This window comes from Megalops cyprinoides, chromosome 25 (genome assembly GCF_013368585.1).
Source record: "Megalops cyprinoides isolate fMegCyp1 chromosome 25, fMegCyp1.pri, whole genome shotgun sequence".
In the NCBI taxonomy this organism is placed as follows: Eukaryota; Metazoa; Chordata; class Actinopteri; order Elopiformes; family Megalopidae; genus Megalops; species Megalops cyprinoides.
The window spans coordinates 20,352,355-20,372,740 of NC_050607.1; the positions used below are offsets into that span (position 1 = coordinate 20,352,355).

Consider the following 20,386-nt stretch of genomic DNA (forward strand, 5'->3'; position numbering starts at 1 on the left):
ATAATGTAATGCAGAAGGCAGCCATGAACCTAAAGAAAAACTAGCTTCTGCATTCTGCATGCTGAACTAAGTGTGCTGGTTCAGTGAAAGAACTGTACAGTTAGGCTTTACCATAACTCACAACACAAACCAACTTCTTTTGTTTCCCGCTAGCACAAGTTGGTGAGGAGAGCAGCTTTAGGTGTGAGCTTGGCTAAACCACAAGCACTGTCTCCGGTCTGTTCTAAATAAAACTGGAGCCTCGAGGAGACAGGGAACAGTGACCCCCTGTTTCAACTGTCTCTGTGCAAGGACATTCGAATGGGTCACAAGATCCAGTCAGTCCTTATTAAACATGTCAGGCCACACAGAGACGGAAGGCACGCGAGGCCCAAACCACATTACAGCCTCCCCTTCCTGCAACCTCTAACAGGAAGGCATTAATGGCAGCACACATACAGCACCAGTCAAAAGTGTGGACACAACTTTCATTCTTTATTTTTACTATTTTCCACATTTTAGAATAATAGTAAAGACATGAAAACTATGAAAAAACATACATGGAATTATGCAGAGACCAGAAAAAGTGTTAAACAAATCAAAACAAATCTTATTTTAGATTCTTAAAAACATTTTTCAAAAAAAAAATTGGAATCTTCATCAGGTGTGTCCAAACTTTTGAGTGGTACTGGGGACGTGGGAACTGGAGAGAAATCATGTCAGGGAAGACCTGATAAAGCCCTGTATGTGCTGTGTACAGAATGAACAGAGCAGGTTCACAGGCTAAAGTGCTCTGACAGAGGGCTGCTTAATTGGTTCTTGCTGTGACTTAAGTTTCCAGCGGAGAGGAAAGACAGGTAAACAGGTGTGTTTACAAGACAGGCACCACAGATCTCTAGGGGGTTTCTTAGGGAGAGACTCCGAATAAATGACTCAATCCCCCAGGGTGTCTCTAAATATCTGTTATGATAGAGGTGGGTTCAGTATTTATAATTAGCTTCCTGATAAACAGCGTTTGAAGTTCTTATTTAAACTTTAAAAATGCTAAAAAGATATGCCATGCCATATCCACCCCTCCCCCTCACAACAAAAACAAGCTGTTGCAGGTTTGTTAGATTTTGCTCCATTTCATGACTTGACTAACCTGAGTATAATCTCAGCCCTGTGTGTTTCTCCATTGCATTTCCACTAAATTTACACTCACCCATGTTTCAGTACAACAGGCTTGTTTCAGTGGGACGGGCCTGTTTCAGTATGCCAGGCCTATTTCAGTATGACAGGTCTGTTTCAGTGGGACAGGCCTATTTCAGTACGACAGGTCTGTTTCAGCGGGACAGGCCTGTTCCAGTATGACCAACAGGGTGTCATATACACATTCAAGTATGCAACACACACACACACAGAAGCATGAGCACATACACACAGACAAATTGCAGGTGTGGGAGAGCTCTACTGCTGGAACTTCCTCTCTGTAATGTCACACAGTCCTCCCACTCTGAAGGCAAGAGAAGAGGAACAGCCCCTGAGTCCCAGGACAGGGGACCTCACCCCCACGGTCAGTGAGTGAAGGCTGAGCCACCCTGCTGTCTCCACGGGTGAGAATGTGAACCGACACCCTCGCCCCTGAACCCTGTACTCCGGAGGCGTGTAGGACTGCGCGAAATAAAGCACAGACCATCAAAGCATCCTGCCGGATTACAACAGGCATTCTGAGCTGTCCCAGACACGGGAAAAACAGGAAACTGTGGGACAAACCATATGACCTGATGCTGAAACAATGTGATCCAAATGTGTCCACATCAAAGACGTCCGCACCAAATGTGTTCAATCCGAACGCGTCCTCACTAAACGTGTTCACTCCAAACATGTTCATGCCAACACGCTCACACCAATTGTGTCCATGCCAAACACGCTCACACCAAATGTGTCCATGCCAAACGCATCCACTCCAGACATGTCCACACCAAAAACATCCACACATAGCGCACCCACTCCAAATACACATCCACACCAATTGTGTTCAAACCTATCGCGTCCATGCCAAATACATCCCCAAAAACATCCCCACCAAACGTGTCCCTTCCAAACACTTCCACAGAAATAATGTCCACTTGAATACGCACACAAAAAATGCGTCCACATTCACACCAAACTCATTCAGACCAAACATATCTGCTCCAAAACATTTTCACACCAAACGATTCCATGCCAAATACATCCACTCAAAACACATCCGTGGGAAACTCGTCCATTCGGAGGTGAATGCTTTTGGAGAGTAAATAAAATGCCTAATCTAAGTGTGCTAAAAATTAAGCGATGGCATGCCCAGCTTGTAGCAGGCTGCTGGTGTGCATTACACATGGTTCCCATATGGTTGTCATGTTAGTTATGAAACAAGCCTGTGTGAGTACATCCACAGCTCTCCCTCTTCCTGCTCCCTTTGTGTCACTGTGCAGAGCTGCATGAGACGGGGCTTCTGGGAACACGGGCGTCTGGGAACACGGGGCTTCTGGGAACATGGGGCTTCTGGGAACACGGGGCTTCTGGGAAGGGCTCAGAGAGGTGGCAGGGGAGGACACAGGCACAGGGCATCACTGAGCTGCACCTCCACTCCACAGGAGCTGGGTCCGGGCTTTGTGAACATACTAACCCCGTTAACTTATTCACCTTGTGAATAAGTTATTCACGAAAACAAGCAAAAGAAAAACAAAAAACGAGGTAAAAGTCAATGATCGCTGCTCTGCCCCAAATGCGTGCTGATGTGTGTAATTAAATTAAGGGTGCTTGGCACGGTGGACGTCACCTCGCTGGCACAACCGGAAAGCCCCGGCAGTTCCAAAAAGACACATGTGACACTGAACGAGGAGCTGGCACTCGGGGCTGGACAGGACAGCGCATCAATCTGATAAATCAATGGCTTCCACGCTGTCATGCTAATGCTAATGAGATTAGCCCCTGCCCACAGTGGCAGCCTGCACTGGGCAGGGAATGACACAGGCCAGTGCAGAAATATGACTTTCTGGAAGCGTGACGCTCCAGTTTACGGCGCACTTGACGGCAGCATTGCCAACCCAGACTTTAATGAGGCCACAGGGACCCTGGATGACGGCAGCAAGCAAGGATATAGAGAGGGAAGGCAGTCAGGGAGAGCTGCTCCTGTATCTGTCCACAGCACTGTCCGACACAGACTTAGGGCCTTTACATAACTGCATTCCATTTTAGTATTGAGCAGATGCTCTCACTCAAACTGGCTAAAGAAAAGAAAGGAAAGCGCACCTAATGGCAGTAGCATTGGCCTCTCACACTGTGCTGTGCTAACTAGTGATAACTATTACACATGTGCTTCAATAAGTTCACCAGTGCTATATGGCAATGCTATATAGTCTACAGTAAGCCTATACCCATAAGCGGAGGCTGAGTTATGATTGGATCTGAAGAGGTGGGGCTTTAGTCTTTAATGGAGAATGTCTGGGAACTCAGATGCTCTGATCATTACAAGAAGCTTGTGTCACCACATGGCGATCAGAAGGGCAGAGGATATGGCCAGGAGGTGGGGAGGGCCAGGCATCCTGTGATTGCAGAGCAGAGCGACCAGGTTATGTGTAGACTCTAATGATTCATCGCAGATACGTGGGAATACAGATTCCCCCGCCTGCCTGGCAGACCTGCACTAGAGTTTTGAAAAGAACGTGAGCAATTACCAGTAGTCAGTGGAGGTAGGTAAGGAGGGGTGAAGCACAGGCCCCAGCTCTTCTTTGGAGATAAGGATCTGAGCTTCTTCACTGACTCTCCTGCACTCAGGCTCATCCGTAAACAAAGGCAATCAACCACAGCAGGAGACGGTAAGACAGACGAGACCATCCACAGGCTGCGCTCCCAGAATTAACCTGGTTTCATTACTTTGCATTTGATTACATGCATTTAGCAGACACTCTTATCCAGAGTGACTTCCAGCACAACAGAAGATAAGTGTATCCATTCAAGTTGAATGAGCAACAGTGTCAGACCAGGCTAATAACACTCCCAGACCAGTGAGTGTGAGCACAACACCATTCAAGCCCTACCCCAAGTTAACTTGTGCAACCTGACAAGGCAATGGAAGCCAACTATACTATGATACATCAGTTACTAGATCACAGAATCCAAAAGATGCCGCAATATTACACTTAACATAAACAGCTAGTACTACTGTGTCTCAGAGGAGTGACCCCATTGGAATAGGACAATCAGTTTCCCCTGGTTCCAGAGCGTAGTGATCTTGGCAGAGAATAGGGTTTGAAGACCGAATGAGGTTTCACCGAGCTTCATCCACACTCACCAAAACCTCATTACTCCACGACACCAATCACCCAACACTGTCACCCTCTCTACCAACGACAGATAATCACAGCCACCCTGTCAATCATACCCTTAAAGACGCGCAACCGGCGTTTAATTTGGCAAAGCCGTACAAAGGCAGACAGAGAGAATCTTATTAATTACCAAGCCTCCGTCCCAGCTGTTATGGCTGTCATTTCAATTTGACAGCAGTTGGCTTTATTCGTGCTGATTCTGCAGATCAGAGTAACACGGGAGCTAGCAGAGTGAAATTCCCGCGGAGAACTTTCCAGAACCTCTGACTGACGCAGATATGAACACAACTGCTTACATTTACCAGCCACCTCTACAGAGACCAACGGGCCCTGCAAACAGCACTATAATAATTACAAAATAATAGCTTTGGCAGAATCTTTTTATTATGACAATAATAAATTATGATCATCCCTTAGAGCAGTCGATAAATGCCACGCGGGTATCTGACCCATGCAGCAGACAGCGAGTCCAGGAGAGGGACTGCACCAAGAGAAAAAAAACTCAAATCTATCGACCTGACGATTTACGCAGCGGTCTAGCTCTGGGGAGTTTGATTTTTCACCATCTGTGAGAGTTACTTACTGAAGCCCGCAAACATAATGACACGGTATCGATGTTCTGCGCTTCACAGACTGCAGGCTGGGTAATTACACATCTTGGCTACTCCTGTCAAGGTCTTGAGAAGCTTTCATAAATAGCGCTGGTTCACTGGAATGTAATATTTGTACCGTAAAAGGGGAACACGCTGAGCTCGCTCTACAGTCTGACAAATGAGGACTCGATTTTGTGACACACACGGGAAGATGAGTTTGCCATGTCTGGTGGCTGGATGAGGTATCCTTCTCCATAAGGGATGGCACTTTCATTGTGCATCTCACAAACACTGTAGCATTTTGCAAAATGAATTGCCATAACACTGCAATGACAGCCTAATTCTCAGCCACACAAATAAAACCCGGATGCCTCCGCCAAGCATAGGTGAAGTGTAAAGTAATCGCCCCCCCCCCCCCCCCCCCCGTTTAGTGAGCCATTCCCAGGGACAGCTGTTCAATCATGCAATTATCCCTGTGTTCGCTGCAGTCCCTCCCTAAGCAAACACTGGTTAATGTCCACCTGCACAGAAGAACAATGCAGGGATGGCCGCCCCTCCTAGCACCTGGATCTAACAGTCTTGCTTGGGCCCTGGGCTCTCTGTGCAGTGCACTGTGGGAAGGGCACAACCCTGCCGAATAAAATCTGCTGATGCGGCTGTAATCCTTTGCGCTACAGGTGTCTTATCTGGCAAGAAGGAACCGCAAAGTGTCTACACAGGAGAGCACTAAACACACTGGGACTCTAATATAGCTCCTCATTCCTGCACTTCTAGACCAGTGCAGACATGTTCACAGTAGCCCCTATTCCTCTATTGCAGCCTGAACTGGCAGGAGCTGCAACTATAAAGTTGCTGTCTGTGTTTCTACATTATATTACATCCACTATGTTATTGGCATTTAGCAGACTCAGACTCTTATCTAGAGCAACTTACATAGGTTACAATTTTTACATGTTATCCATTTATACAGCTGGATATTTACTGAGGCAGTTCTGGGTACTTTTCCCAAGGGTACAGCAGCAGTGCCCCAGCAGGGAATAGAACTGGGTAGAACTATGCTACACTGCCACCCCTATTGCATTTTCTACATATAAATGATATGCCAATCAGGGGAGGCTAAGAGGTAGCAAAATGCCATAACAAGATGGCAGACAATCGATTGACACTCAAAGCAGAAAACAGAGTTACACTTGGAAAAACAGCTGCTATTACTTTGCCAACAGTCTAAAGCACTCAATTTGTCCTGAGACTTGCCAGCCAACACATACGTACAGAATGTGCTCGAATTGTTAAACTGTAAAATTCCCCACTGGATAGAAAGGTTGCTGTGGTCATTGGCAACTTCTGACTGTCCTCAAACCTGCCCCCTCACTGGGTTTAAACTCAGCCTACACGAGCCTGAACGACTCACTGGTTAGATGGGCACCGCTGCTATTCTGACTAGATTGGATGAGGGTAAGCAGCTGTTCCTCTTGTAAGCTGCTATTCACTTAATTTTGTCAGAAACAGAAAAAAGCACTTGCTCACCTCAAGGGGGGGAGAGAGAAGAGCTTAAATAAAGTGCAAAATACCTGTCAACACTTGTCAACCTAGGAACAGATTTTTCAAAACAGCTAGTTGCCTTTCTAACTTTTACCAATACGTTTTCCAAGATTTTAAAAAATACTCCACTCTGTGACCTGACTGGCTGTGCCTATTGATAGGTTGTTAATGCTTCTTTATTAGGTGTAGAAGCAGTTTTATGCATTGCACGGTTCCAATTCGGCAAAATGCAGGAGGTAGTGGAAGCACACCTGGAACAAGAGCGTCAAATTTCAGCCTGGTTCCGGTTCCAGAGAGAGAAAGAGAGAAAAGTGGAACACAGAGAAAATGTTTTGACCAAATATACAAGTGGATATAAAAAGTCTACACACCCTTATGAAATTGCAGGTTTTTGAAATGTAAAGACAGAAATAACAACAATGTAAATGCCAGACTATCACACCACAACACCCTGATTGCACAAGTTTGCACACCCTGCCCAACTAATACTTTGTGGAAGCACCTTTTGTATTTATTACAGTAGCAAGTCTTTGCGAATAAGTCTCTATTAACATTGCACATCTAGACTTTGGAATTTTATCCCACTCTTCTTTGCAAAAAAGGGCCATTCCAAGATTTTGATTTTCATTTTCTGAAGCCATGACTTGGTCGACTTGGATGTGTGCTTTGGGTCATTGTTATGTTGGAATGTGAAATTCCTCTTCATCTTCAGCTTTCTGACAGAGGCCAGCAGGTTTTGTGCCAAAATATCTTGATATTTGAAGCTATTCATTATCCCATCTATCTTGAAAAGAGCCCCTGATCCAGCTGAAGAGAAGCAGCCCCAAAGCATGATGCTACCTCCATCATGCTTCAAAATCAGTATGGTGTTCCTTTGGCTTTGCGCCAAACATATCTTTCACAATTTAGGCCAAGTTCAACCTTTGTCTCATCAAACCTCATCAAACCTAGCACATTTTCCCACATGGTTTGGGGTGACTGAATGAATTTGGCATAATTTAGATGGGCTTGGATGTTCCTTCTTTGCAGGAAAGGGTTTCCGTCTTGCCACCCTACCCCATAGCCCAGACATGTGCAGAAAACGAGAGATGGCGGTCACGTACAAGGAGCGACCGGTACCTGCCAGAAATTCCTGTAGCTCCTTCAGTGTTGCTGTCGGCCTCTCGGTAGCCTCCCTGATAAGTTTTCTCCTCATCCTCTCATCAAATTTGGAGGGTCGTCCTGATCTTTGCAATGTCTCTGTGGTGCCACATTTTCTCCACTTATTAATGATGGTTTTGACAGTGCTCCATGGTACATCTAGTGCCTTGCATATTCTTTTATATCCCTCTCCTGATTGGTACTTTTCAACAATTAGCTCTCGCAGTTTCTTTGACAACTCTTTGCATACCATGGCTCTCCCAGCAGGATGCAACCCCAAACATTCAAGCAAATCCTACAGCAACAGCTGACTTTAATCTGGATTGTATAACACACTTGTATAACACAGTTTTATTTTGTAGGTTTTGGTTATACTGTAAGTTTTTTGTAGTTTTGTAGAGTTTAACTGACATACATGCATTCTGCCAGGTGTATATGATCTCACAATTTGTTTTGTCAGATCCATATGAAATGGTTGTTTACATTTTTGTGTCATTTCCTCAGTAGACTACCCATATGATATACACTTTCCCAGCTTTTCTTCAATGTGGCAGCAACATACAGAACATACATGTCCTTTTTTGTAGAGTTCATGCTGTTTTGTTCAATGCACTTTGTATTTGCACATTAGAAGTCGCTCTGGATAAGAGCATCTGTTAAATGACAAAATGTAAATGTAATGCAATGTTGCATGTAGGCCTACTCTTCCTGTATGTTGCTCTGGATAAGAGCACCTATTAAGCTACAAAACGGAAAACTACCAGGATTCACTGCTGTCTTTGTGTTGGTTTCCTCATGACCGTTTTATCTCAAATTCCCCACGTCTTGTTGTTTGTCCTGGATGCTTAGTAATTAGCAGCACATGGGTTAGAAATAGAGCATCTATCAGACCTCAGATTGGACTTATTAAAAACCTATTAGTGATGCTGCTGTCAAGGGGAAATGTGATGGAGCAATAGGGGGAATACATGGTGGTTTCCCTGCTAATGAAGCTCAACATGCACTGGGATCTGTCCTACCAGGAGAAATAAACAGCCAGACAAAGACACGGGCTTAAACGCATGGGGAGTGGCCCTCTACTCCTGCTCTACACAGCGTATGCGCCACAGCTTGCTGTCAGTGCTTTGTGCTGAATCCTACCTCAGCTCCGTGCAGTCAAACTGCTATCCTCCAGTCCCCGAGACCCAGCTTCAATCTGTCATGCTATCCGCTAAGGAGCTGCAAGATGCTACACCTGCATTTGTGCGCGGGGAAGATTGATTCTGCAACCAGAGATGTGCGAGCAACCCCCTCGGTGGCTCAAACAATGTGCCTTTTGTGGGAAACAGGCACTTTGTCTCCCTCCAGAAGGAAGGGAAGAGCCGAAATGGCTGACCATGCACTCCTGGGCATGGCGTCTACAGCGATGTACCCGCCCTTAGTTTTAACCAGCTCTGCTGGAAAGAAGATCACAGCTTTAGGCTTCAGTGGGCTCCATCTCTGGGGTGCTCTACAGGGCTGAGAGCTGCTAGCCAGATGGCCAGAGACAGCAAGGTGGCTACAGAGCAGATTTATAGACTGCGGTCCTACTTTATAGACATTCCCAGATCACATTAAACCACATGAATATACTTCCTGAGCTGACCCGTCTTCAAACCGCACTAAAACCCCTGGCCGTCCGACTGGCCTCTGTTCTCCAACGGCGTTCAGCACGGAAGTGTTTGCTACTTATGGAATGATTTAAGTGTTTGTTGCTTATGTTAATGCTGCTTGTGAACCACCAGGGAATAATGTTGCTGCAGTTTCAATGATCTTTCCTCTCTTTCAAATCCTCAGTGGAAAACACAGGCCGCACAGTTCAGCCTCAAGTTTGGACAGCTAGCATCTTCTGCTTATATCTGTTCCCCTTTTTCAGCGCTCTAGAACATGTCTTTAACAATTCTGCAAATGCTGACCCACAGAGAATAAGGTGTGTTTTTTATTTTACTAGTTGGAATGCCACAGAATAGCAGGACTGGATCTCTTCACACAAGCCATTTGGGTGTGGTGTAGTGGTAACAAGTAGGGCTCATAACTGAAACTTTGCTAGTTGAATTCCCCACTGGGGCACTGCTGTTGGACCCTTGGGCAAGGTACTTACCTCATAATTGCTTCAGTAAATATCCAGCTGTATAAAATGGACAACATATAAAATTGTAATCAGTGTAAGTCACTCTGGGTAAAAGCGTCTGCTAAATGACAACAACATAATGTAATGCATTGCAGAAATAAATCTGTGAACAGACTGCTCCTATTGTGAAATGACATTGCAGGTGCCATCTTCGGAATGGAAGCGCTCTGTGAGGATTCTCTCGCTCAGAGGACATTTCACACCGAAGTAAAGACCTTCATTTCCTCAGCCTGCGATTTGCACAAGGGCCCTCAAAATGATTTCCCTGCTAAAGTCAGCTCTTCTAAACCGTTACAGTTTCTGGTGTTTTGCGGAGACAGCACCCCGAGACCTGGCGTGTGCGGGATTTCTGCCGCCTCCGAAAGACTGTTGTGGACCCAATGGCTGGCCGCCCGCTCGGTCAGAATGATTATGCCATTACCATGTGGTTTTACAGTGCAATAACCCCTGTGCTGTGGATGTAATAACTGTGAGAGGGAAATGGAGCCGATATGGGGCTGTACCCTGCGGTGCGAAATTAGGAGTGCGCTTTACTGGTGCTGAGGCAGGCTTTTGCACCTCTCCATCTCCCTCTTACTGCTCCCCTAATCGCCATTCCGCCCCGGACCCCCATCTTTAACCGGGAGGAGGCTGCGGAATTTTAGAGCACATCAGAAAACACGTATTAATCTCAGACGTTTTGTTGTAACAACAGCGACAAAAACGAAACAGAGACATTGTGCAGAGGTGTGTTGGTATTGGGGTGGCAGTGTAGGGGTGGTAGGGAGCAGGGCTCAAAACTGAAAGGTTGTTGTTTGGATTCCCCACTAGGAGACAGCGGTTGTAAGCCTAGGGCAAGGTATGTAACCCATAATTACATCAGTAAATATCCAGCTGTATAAAAGGAACAACAAATAAAACTGTAATCTGTGTAAGTCACATTGGATAAGAGTGCCTGCTAAATAACAATAATGTTAGGGCATGAGGGTGTATCAGTATAGACCTTTATTAAATCCCCTCCAAATGGGGAGTTGAGCCTGCCTCAAAGAACATTTTATTCTCATTACTTGTGTTGCATTTATTCACAGCATAAATAAATATATTTTAAAACACAGAAAATAATAAATGACACATTTTATATCACTCCCATCATCTTATCTCAGGAAATGAGCAGTCTCATATTCCTGTGAAGGTGTGTATTAATGGGGCAAAAACACAATATATTATTGACTTTCATATTTAGGCTTGAAACCTCAATAAAGGTTTGCCGAGGCTGTGAAACGGACTGCAATTTCAGCTGAGAGTGTTTAAAATGGGGCTGTCTGACGAATGAGACCACGATACCAGAGGAGGTGTGTTTCAGGCCCAGGGTAATAATATGTATTTAAGAATCAACAGAGCAGAAAGTGCCAGTCACACAGCTCCACCTCTAGGGCCACGCCTTCTGAATGCTCCTTTCTTATGTGTTTGTCTCAGACTCTGACAAGGGCTAAAGCGGTGTGGGATCACCCTGTGATAAAAGGCAAAACACAGTAATCACATGTAATTGCACGCACATACACGCACGCTCGCTCGCGTGCTCACGCGCACACACACACACACACACACACACACACACACACACACTCTCTCATGTGTACGCAGTGCCCTCACTTGTACTGCTGGTGGTCCTTGGTGCTGCGCGTCTTGGCCATGAAGCGCTCGGCCAGCTTCTCCAGGTTGCGGGAGTACTCCATCTCGATCTCGGACTTCTTGCGGAAAAAGTCCTGCAGGTCCTGGAGGAGCTGCACCCGCATCTCCGTCTGCTGCTCCAGGCATTTCTGCTGCTCCACCAGCTGGGCCCGGATCTCTGCGGACAGAACCAGGGAGGGAGAGGTGAGGGGTCTGCCACCACGGCCACAGAGCTACAGCGTTACCGTAACCAAGGGTACCACACCGACATTAGGCCAAAATCTTGCAAAAAAGACACTGGTGCATTTTCAACATGAGAACCAGAAAATCAGCAAGTACAACATGGAACGCTTTTTTAGGGTTTAGGTCTTGTAAGTGGGCACACTCAAATAAATGTTTTTAAACTCAAATATTTAACAGGCAGAATTAATATTTGAATGGCTGGCTGAAACTCTAGTCCAACCCCCCAAATATTTAAACACAGTGTAAACACAGCAGTCTTTCAGAGGGTCCCTCTGTGGCATTCTGCACAAAAACAGCCAACAAGTGGAAACTGAAGACTTACAGCCCAGTTATTTCTGAGTGAGGCCTGGAGAAATGCCACTGTAATTACAACAATGGGCTTCATTTCAAAAGTGCCCTGAGCAGAACAAGGATACATTCGAGTTTGTTTTGCTGGAATCAACCTGCCTTTAACTAAAGGACACTGGGAGAGAAAATCAAATATTTGAAACAGAAGGTGAGAAGGAATTACAAAACACCTGAAGCACCAGTGCTGTTTTCAACTGACAACCCTCAAACCACTGCGATATCATGGACTAAATAAACATACTTGTTTATTACGCAGGAAAAAAGCACAGAGGGTTCAAATTAATGCATCTGCTTATTCTTGTTACTTTCCCCTTTACTTGGTTTTCACCTGGTGTTAAAGTTCAATGAATACTGTGAACCTATTACTTGGAAGTGTACACAAGGATCTCCTATCTAGCCCAAACAATGTTGTTTTAAAAAATTACAACAAAAAGTAAAATTGCAGTGTTGTCAAATTTGTACAGCATTCTTAAAAAGTGCCAACTAACTTACATTCATTGAGCTAGCTATCCTGCCAATACAAATTCTAGATCCAAAGGAAACATTTATACTGTTTATGCATTTATAAAAAATGTTTATACAGCATTTCACACTTTTACAATCCTGCAGGGAGGGGGACCAGAGGTAGACACCTCAACCGTAACCTGACTGCAAATTTAAGCAGTGGTGAAAATGTGTGAATATGTGGAATATGTGGTTTGCATGTGGCTTTTTTTTGGGCTATATCCAGACCCACCCCCCAAGGCTCGGGGGGGGGGGGGGGGGAGGTGTCCTGTCACCCATGTGATAATGCAACTGCCATGAGGCATCTCATTAAATTTACATCTCCCGCAAAAGCCCCATCTTTCCGGCATCATCACCCATTCTCCTGCAGGTCCCAGGGTTCCCAGGGGACCTGGACTGTGTGTGATGCATTTCTCAGAATGAGCGTTTGACATTTCCTCTCTGGCCCAGACCTCAGATTAATGGGGTGATCTCAACAGCACACTGACGTTTGAAAGAGACAAGATGATGGTGTCATTTGAATGGTAAAACCAATAAAGAACTGCACAACTCAATCCTGTCTCTTCTGTCTGCAACGGAATAGCATTTTCAAGGGGAGCAATTTGCAAAACAATTACAGGGAATAATTCATTCTTAGTTGCCAAATGGTTACAACTCAAAGATTACAAAATACAAAAAATTGGAGAGGAAAAAATGGAGAGATTGTCCATGTGAGTGTATCGCTGTCCTTATTAAAGGTCACAAAGCTCAAAATCTTGACTTTTTAAAAAATGTTTTTATGCCTGACTGGAAGACACTGGTTGCAACCACTTTCACTGGATTGAGGAATCATGATTATAATGAGGAATTAAACTCAGGCAATGAGCAAACAATCCCTGATGAGTTTACAAAAGCACATTGTGAAACCACTTAAGGAAGAATAAGAGTGAGACTCTCTCTGACAATGAATTCACAAGGGAACCGCTGTCTTTCATTAAGAGCGACGGAACTCGTTGGGCAGAAACTATTAGATAAGCGCAAGTTGACGACAATCCAGAGGAAAATACTCAGCATTATAAAGGCAACCCTTTTGCTTTCAGAGGATTTTATTTGAACAAACTGCGATTACACGCTTAAAGTAGCTTTACGTGTGAAGAAAATCTGTTCAGCAACAGTGTAGCATAGTGGTTAAGGAGCATGACTCATAACCGAATGGTTGCCGGTTCGATTCCCCATGTGGGAACTGCTGCTATATCCTTGGGTAGGGTACTTAACCCAGAATTGCCTCAGTAAACATCCAGCTGTATAAATGGACAACATTGTAAAAACCTGTAATTGATGTCACTCTGGATAAGAGTGTCGTAATGTAATGTTCGGCTTCCTCGCTCCCATTGAGAAGCCAGTGCTCTGTTGCTGGGATGGGGAGACTTCTTGCACCTCCATCGAAAAACGAGGACAGCTGAGCAGCCTGTGAGCCCAACCACGCGGGCTGTCGCAATCCGACCACAACCCCCAGGGACCACAGGTTTAGCAGTCAGCCAGTGTGACCGGCATGCTCGGGCACTGTCCCCGAGCGGCACAACCACTAACCGACTTTCAGAAAATCGCACGGGACCAGGCTCCTCAGGGTTACGCATGAGCTCGTCACCAGCATTGCGTCAACGTGACGGACTCGCTTAGGTGGAACAGGAAGATGGCCTGGACATCTCTGCAGACAATCAGGCATACAATGCAGGGCACTACAACACAGCCCGGTACAGAGTCTCTGCCTTTAAATTCATTAATACAGAGAAACAACCTGCAAGACTAGGGTGTCCCAGCCAAGCTGTGAGGGCACCCTAGGTGCTTTCAAGAGATGTCCTAAATCGCCAACATTTGACACTGTCAAGATGGGTACTGACTGATTAAGTAAGAAAAAAATGACAATTGAAGACTAAATGACAAATTGAAGGATTACTAGCCTGGCTGGACAACTACTGAAACTTGGTCATGCAGCACTTATAATATTATACTTTTAGGGCTATTAGCTTGCGTTGCACTCTGCCTCACTTGCAAGTCGCTTTAAATAAAAGCATCTCCCAAACAAATAAATGAAAATGTAAACATAATGTGTTCTCTCTACCCATTCTAGGGGAATCACCACCAGTGCTGGCCATACTCCAACATGGTGCAACATGGTAACCTTACTGTAACTTCATTAAGGCAGATCTAATCATGTATGTCTCCAGGATATGCAGCGTATGTTTGTTCCAAATAGTCTCTGCTCTATTCGTGAACATTAAAATATCCTTAGGGTGAATGGATGATTTGTGAGGGGGTGTATAAGACATGGCAGATTGGAGCTTTTCAGACCCAGGGCTGGAAAGTCATTCCGTGGTGCAGTTCTTTAATTCTGACACTGGTTCGCTGGCTCTGGTCCGCAGACAGAGCAGAAGGGAAATACGGATGGTGTTCCTGAAGACAAACCTGCATCTCAAAGCTGAATCTAATACCTCGACCCCCCGCCTGTGAGCTGTGCTCAAACATTCCATTCCATAACCACAGTCATCCTCAATGCTCAGCTGGCCTCTCCTCTCTGTCCCGCATCTGTAGGAAATGCAGTTTTTCAGCCTGTCCTCAAAGCACAGATGAAGCTCAGCCACTCCTTCCCCTTTATTCAATGGGCCACATATTCGGGGCTGGAGCGTGCTGCAGTACGAGGCCCCAAGGTCCTTCTGCGAAACGTGCAGACTCACTCAGACTGATTACAGCTCTGACTGGAGGAGACAGGAGCTTTGGCTGGGGGGGGGGTGGGGGGGGGGGCTTTATACACATCAAAGATCATCATGTTTGTTAACAGCTGAGCAGCAAAATGGCCATGGGAATCATTCAAACAAGACTTAAACAATGGGTTGCACAAGTTAACTTGTGATAGGGCCTGAATAGTGCTATGCTCACACTCACTGGTCTGGGAGTGTTGTTAGCCTGGTCTGACACTGTTGCTCATTTAGCTTGAATGGATACACTTGTGTTCTATTGTGATGGAAGTCATTCTGGATAAGAGCATCTGCTAAATGCATGTAATGTAATGGATTCGGATATTGAAATAAAACATTAAAGACGTTTACAAGATGGTGGGTAGCAAATTAATAAACACCATCTCCGAGACCTCCGGTGAGATTTCAGCACAGAGGCTGTAATTAACTGCTTTGGAATGTGAAGAAAGAAAGAGTGTGACTGTGAATGAAATGCACTGTGAAATAAAACAAGAAGCACAACAGTTTTACTCACAAAGTTTCAACCAACACGTATTGTCACTGAAACACTTTTGACTTTTCAGTTTGATTCAGAACATCCAAGAAAACTGCACGTACCTACCTGAGCTCACTATTGCAGCCCTCCCTCCACTACATTCCCTCCCGACCAAACGTCCCATCACATCGCGGCACAGAATCACTATCCAGAACTTTCTCAGCTGTTGTCCCCCTATGGTGGAATGAACTTCCACACTTCCATCCATTCTGCTGAGTCCCTCACTATCTTCAAGAAACATCCTAAGATGACCTCCACGTTCACCTGAACACCTGAAACACTCCCACTGAAAGCAATGTCTTCAACTTTGTTCTTCTAATTATATATATATGGTTTCATGCACTTGTGTCTCTACCAGCTAGCTTGTACCTTGTCTGGCCAGCTACTGAAACTTGGTCATGCAGCACTTCTAATATTGTTGACTCCTTATATGGCTATTTGCTTGTGTTGTACCCTGCTTCACTTGTAAGTTGTTCTGGATAAAAAGCATCTGCCAAATGAATAAATATGAACGTAAATGAAACGCAAAGCCCTTGCCTTTTCAGTCAACACCCAGGTCAATTCGGGTTGCATCACCTCATAATGAACATGCTTTAAAAAAACAACAGCTGAATGACTGTGAGCATGGAGTCTTTCCCTGAACACAATCAAAATTTGCTCTTTAGTCTTGGGATAAATCTTGAGGCTACTGCACTGCATTTTTCACTGAGACTAAACATTAAGGCTAAATACTTTAATACTTTTCTCAGCTTGGTGTTAAAAAGACATGATTTTTTTTGTAGAACAAATCCTGAACAAATTCAGCTAAATGATGCACATTTCTCTCTATTCAGCAATCAAGGGGGCTGAACTCGCCAGCTAGAGAGCTCTTATTGATTCTCCTAATTTATCCAGGATACAGCCCAGGTGAGTTCTGCAGCCCGTTAGAATACTCTCTGTCAGACAGAGTCCACACAGATCTGAGATCAGCTATTCTCTATGCGGCAGAGAGTGAAACCTGCTGGGCAGATGCTTCTCTATGATCAGGGGAACTGATCTGATAGTACATCAAGTCTCCAGCAGATCTGGCTAAAATCAAGCGGTTGCCATGGGTTTCTCTCAGTTTTCACAGTCCTTGCACAATCAACTGGACAGAGTTAATTTAACCTATGATGATGTTTCACAACACTCAGTTAAAGCTTCACTTTCAGGACTCATCTTTGTTCTCATTTGTTCCAGATTGAGGCTTGGGCCTATGCAGTCTGCATTAATGAACGTCTCTCCCAAGCAGAGCTTATGGTCGAAAACCCAACCCCCCTCTACCCACAGGCTGTCCTGCTGTATCGGGTTTCAGTCAGGCGCTTTGGCATTCCTGGACCTGGGAGTTCACCTTCCCGGTCTGCACCTGCATGCCATAGACGTGTTTGAATGGGGGGGGGGGGGCTGACGTTGAGATCAAAGTCCTCTGTGATCACTACCAAACAGCACCTGCGCGACACTATGACTCTACCGCAGGCCTTTGAAGTAAGCCATCCTGTGGAAGTTCTTGGCTTGTCAGCAGGATCTTTGAGACGTCGTGGGTGGGAAGAGGGGTGGTCATAGCCCCACTGACGGTTCCATAGAGGCACCAGCTCCCCTGAGCCCCAAAGCGAAACACATGGACTTTGAAAAGGATTTGTTAGATACATAAAAGTCTGTGACCCAACAAACAACATGAAGCACACAACAAGCCCTTCAGATGGAACAGTTGACTTCAAACCAGATCCCTTTCGTTCCCAACCTGAAGGCAGGCTGTCCTCTTGGAAGACCACAGTACAGGGGAAACTACCCACAAATCCTTTCCCTATACTCATACCTGGCAGAGCTGCAACATGAAACTTCTGCCATGGGCCATGTGTGCGTGTCCTTACAGCAAAACCTCTGGAGGCTTGTGGATGCAGGCAAGACAGTACATCTCAGGATGGCCAGGCCTCAGATGGTTGTATGCATCTTTCACCAATTTAATGCTTCAAACATGCCTTCTAATTTGGGCTGGCCAAAGCTCAGTAAGTCCCTTAATTACATCATACAAGCAAAACTGAACCATTTCTTATTTTTCATCAACTTACTTAAATATAGAACAATGTTTGAAGGAACAGGCCCAAACATGGACTTCCTTAAACTGCCAATGATACCAGGTCACCAAAGACAGTCACATTGCCCCAAAAAAGGACAATTCATTCCCGTTAACAAGCAAAATTAGATGCCAGCAGACCTTGTACAAATCCATTTAATAGTAACTTGGTTCCGAAGTGGATCTGAGTGCAAATCTCATTTCCTATCCTCGGAGTAGCACTGAAAGCACCTAGTCACCTGACACAGCTAACATATTTACCATCGTTGCCAAGACAACAGGTAGAATAGAGAGTTCCCTGGGAATATCATTGAGCGTTCTCGCTGTTTGCCTCGCTCTGAAGCCCAGGTGCAGAATATCATTAAGCTTCTCGGAGACAGCCGAAACGCACTCCCTCGTCAGGTGACTAGGTGCTTTCAGTGCTCCGTTCTGCTCCGCTGGCTTGGAAAGGGCTGTCACTGCCCCTTACTGACAGCATGGGGCTCAGATTAGGGCTCCTTCCACCTTTGAAAGGGAAGGGTCTCCTCGTTAGGTCTAATTGCTCGCAGCCCCGAGCTTCAGGAGTGGAGATGTGAAGGAGACGTGTGGCCGCTGATTGCTGCAGGTTGTGCCGTGTCCATCTGTAAACGTCAGAAGCCTTCTACTCTTAAGCCAAAATTAAGAGCCGAGTCCCACACACACAATGCTCCTTCTCTTCCTGCAAATCCATGGCTTCATAAATGGAATCAAAAGCTGTCAAACAATGGCAGTCAACATTTCAACTTCTTCTAGCTTCAGATGGAAGAAGTGGTGCTACTGTCAGTGTCACGGTCACAGATGGAGTGGGAGTGTGTAAATGCCGCCAGAGCTGTGACAGCTTAGGGTGTGGTGATCTCCTTCCACTCATCCCTCACAGCAGAGAGCGCGACTGCACCATCCACAGCATGGGAGGTCACTGCACCTCCAACAAGCACTTCATTCATTCATTCGTCATCCATCCATTCATTCATTCATCTATCCATCTATTAACTCATTCACCCACCCACACACCTATTCATCCATCGATCCATCTATCCATCCAATCATTCAATCATCCAATCACACTCGCTGGTGATGTCTTTATAAATCCATCCTGAAAGCACACAGCTGCTACATAAAATAATGCAACCATCTAAAATGACTCCATTATCCGCTGCTGTCACTGTTCAGTCCACCTCCATCCTCTCAGCTGAAACACGTGCCACAGAGTCACCCAGAGCTACAACGAAGCTGTGGAACACTAGGTGGTCCTTCTCTCAGAGGGAGGGGCCCTCACCTCCCAACCTGACTGAGAATGCTCCACTGTGTGTGTGTGTGTGTGTGTGTGTGTGTGTGTGTGTATACATTAGCAGGCATCTACAGCTGTCAATCACTTCATCTGTGATTAGCATTTCCAGAGAGACTGCGTTTCTGCATAGCCACCATGGGCAAACTGCTCTGTGTGCCTCCCCGGAGGCGGGACATTTTGACAGCAGGAGTATAAGACTGAAACCTCTAAAGAGCGCTGGCAAACGAAACGCATCTCAAATCTGTGATCCTCACTCAAAAACTTCAGGCTGAACACACCATATATCTCAGCCGTACTGAGCATATTTTCCTGATCAATGCCCAGATAGTCATACAAAGACTAACAAAGAAGGTCAGCGTAAGAGGAAGAGGGGACAGTGCAACACACAATAATGTGAAGTAAGCACAGAGAGACGCGAGGAGAGACGCGAGGACCGATCCCTGGTCCGTCCCACGTGACGAGAGGACTGCCCAGCATTGTTATTAGGCTACCTTCAGCAGAGTCCTTCATGCATGACAGCTGTTTGTAGGAGCTTATTTGTTAGTACTCAAAAGGTTGCTGGTTCAACTCTTGTGCTGGGGCACTGCAGCTGTACCCTTGTGCAACCCTTGTTGTGTCAGTAAAAATCCAGCTGTATAAATGGATAACAGGTAAAAAATGTAACCTATGTAAGTCGCTCTGGATAAGAGGGCCTGCTAAGTGACTATAATGTAATGTAATGTACACTTTCTGAGTTCCTGAGTGTCCAGCTCTCAGTGTTTCCTGCTGTCCTGCGCTCCCTGGGCAGGAAACGCGGCTCCGGCAGCCTGCTTCACGCTCTTTCGTTCCCCTGTGTGCTGCAGGATGCTGGCCTGCTGACCCAGAATGCTGTGCTTCCTTCCCGCTCGCTGGCTATGCAGGGTAATTCAGAAAACGCTGCAGAGCAGAATCCCACACGGCTCCCTCTCTGCCAGCTTCAGAGGTACGACAAAGACAACATTCACGTTGTCAGCAGTAACACAGTTGGCCTTCAAATCAAATCAGCCAAAATTTGGAACTCGATTCATCTCTAGAGTGAGGCCAGACTGTGCTCTGAGCATGGCTTACAAATCAGCAAACAGCAGCTGCCACAAAAAAAGAGACACCAAACGCAGCTAACAGCTCAAGACGTTTTGATCGTTTTTCGGTGCAGTGAGTAATTATCTCATGGGGTAATTGCATTCTCAGTGGCAATAACAA

The 20,386-nt window shown here is 45.6% G+C and overlaps 1 protein-coding gene across 2 annotated transcripts in view; it reads right to left on the reverse strand.

The window, feature by feature from the left end:
* The window catches only part of LOC118771923 (SLIT-ROBO Rho GTPase-activating protein 1-like), a 100,353-nt gene that overhangs the window by 51,696 nt on the left and 28,271 nt on the right, over positions 1-20,386 (reverse strand). For both annotated transcript variants that reach the window (XM_036520097.1, XM_036520098.1), the window contains exon 2: positions 11,388-11,583. In XM_036520097.1, the coding sequence (XP_036375990.1) occupies positions 11,388-11,583 (196 nt within the window). The remainder of the gene's footprint in view (positions 1-11,387; positions 11,584-20,386) is intronic.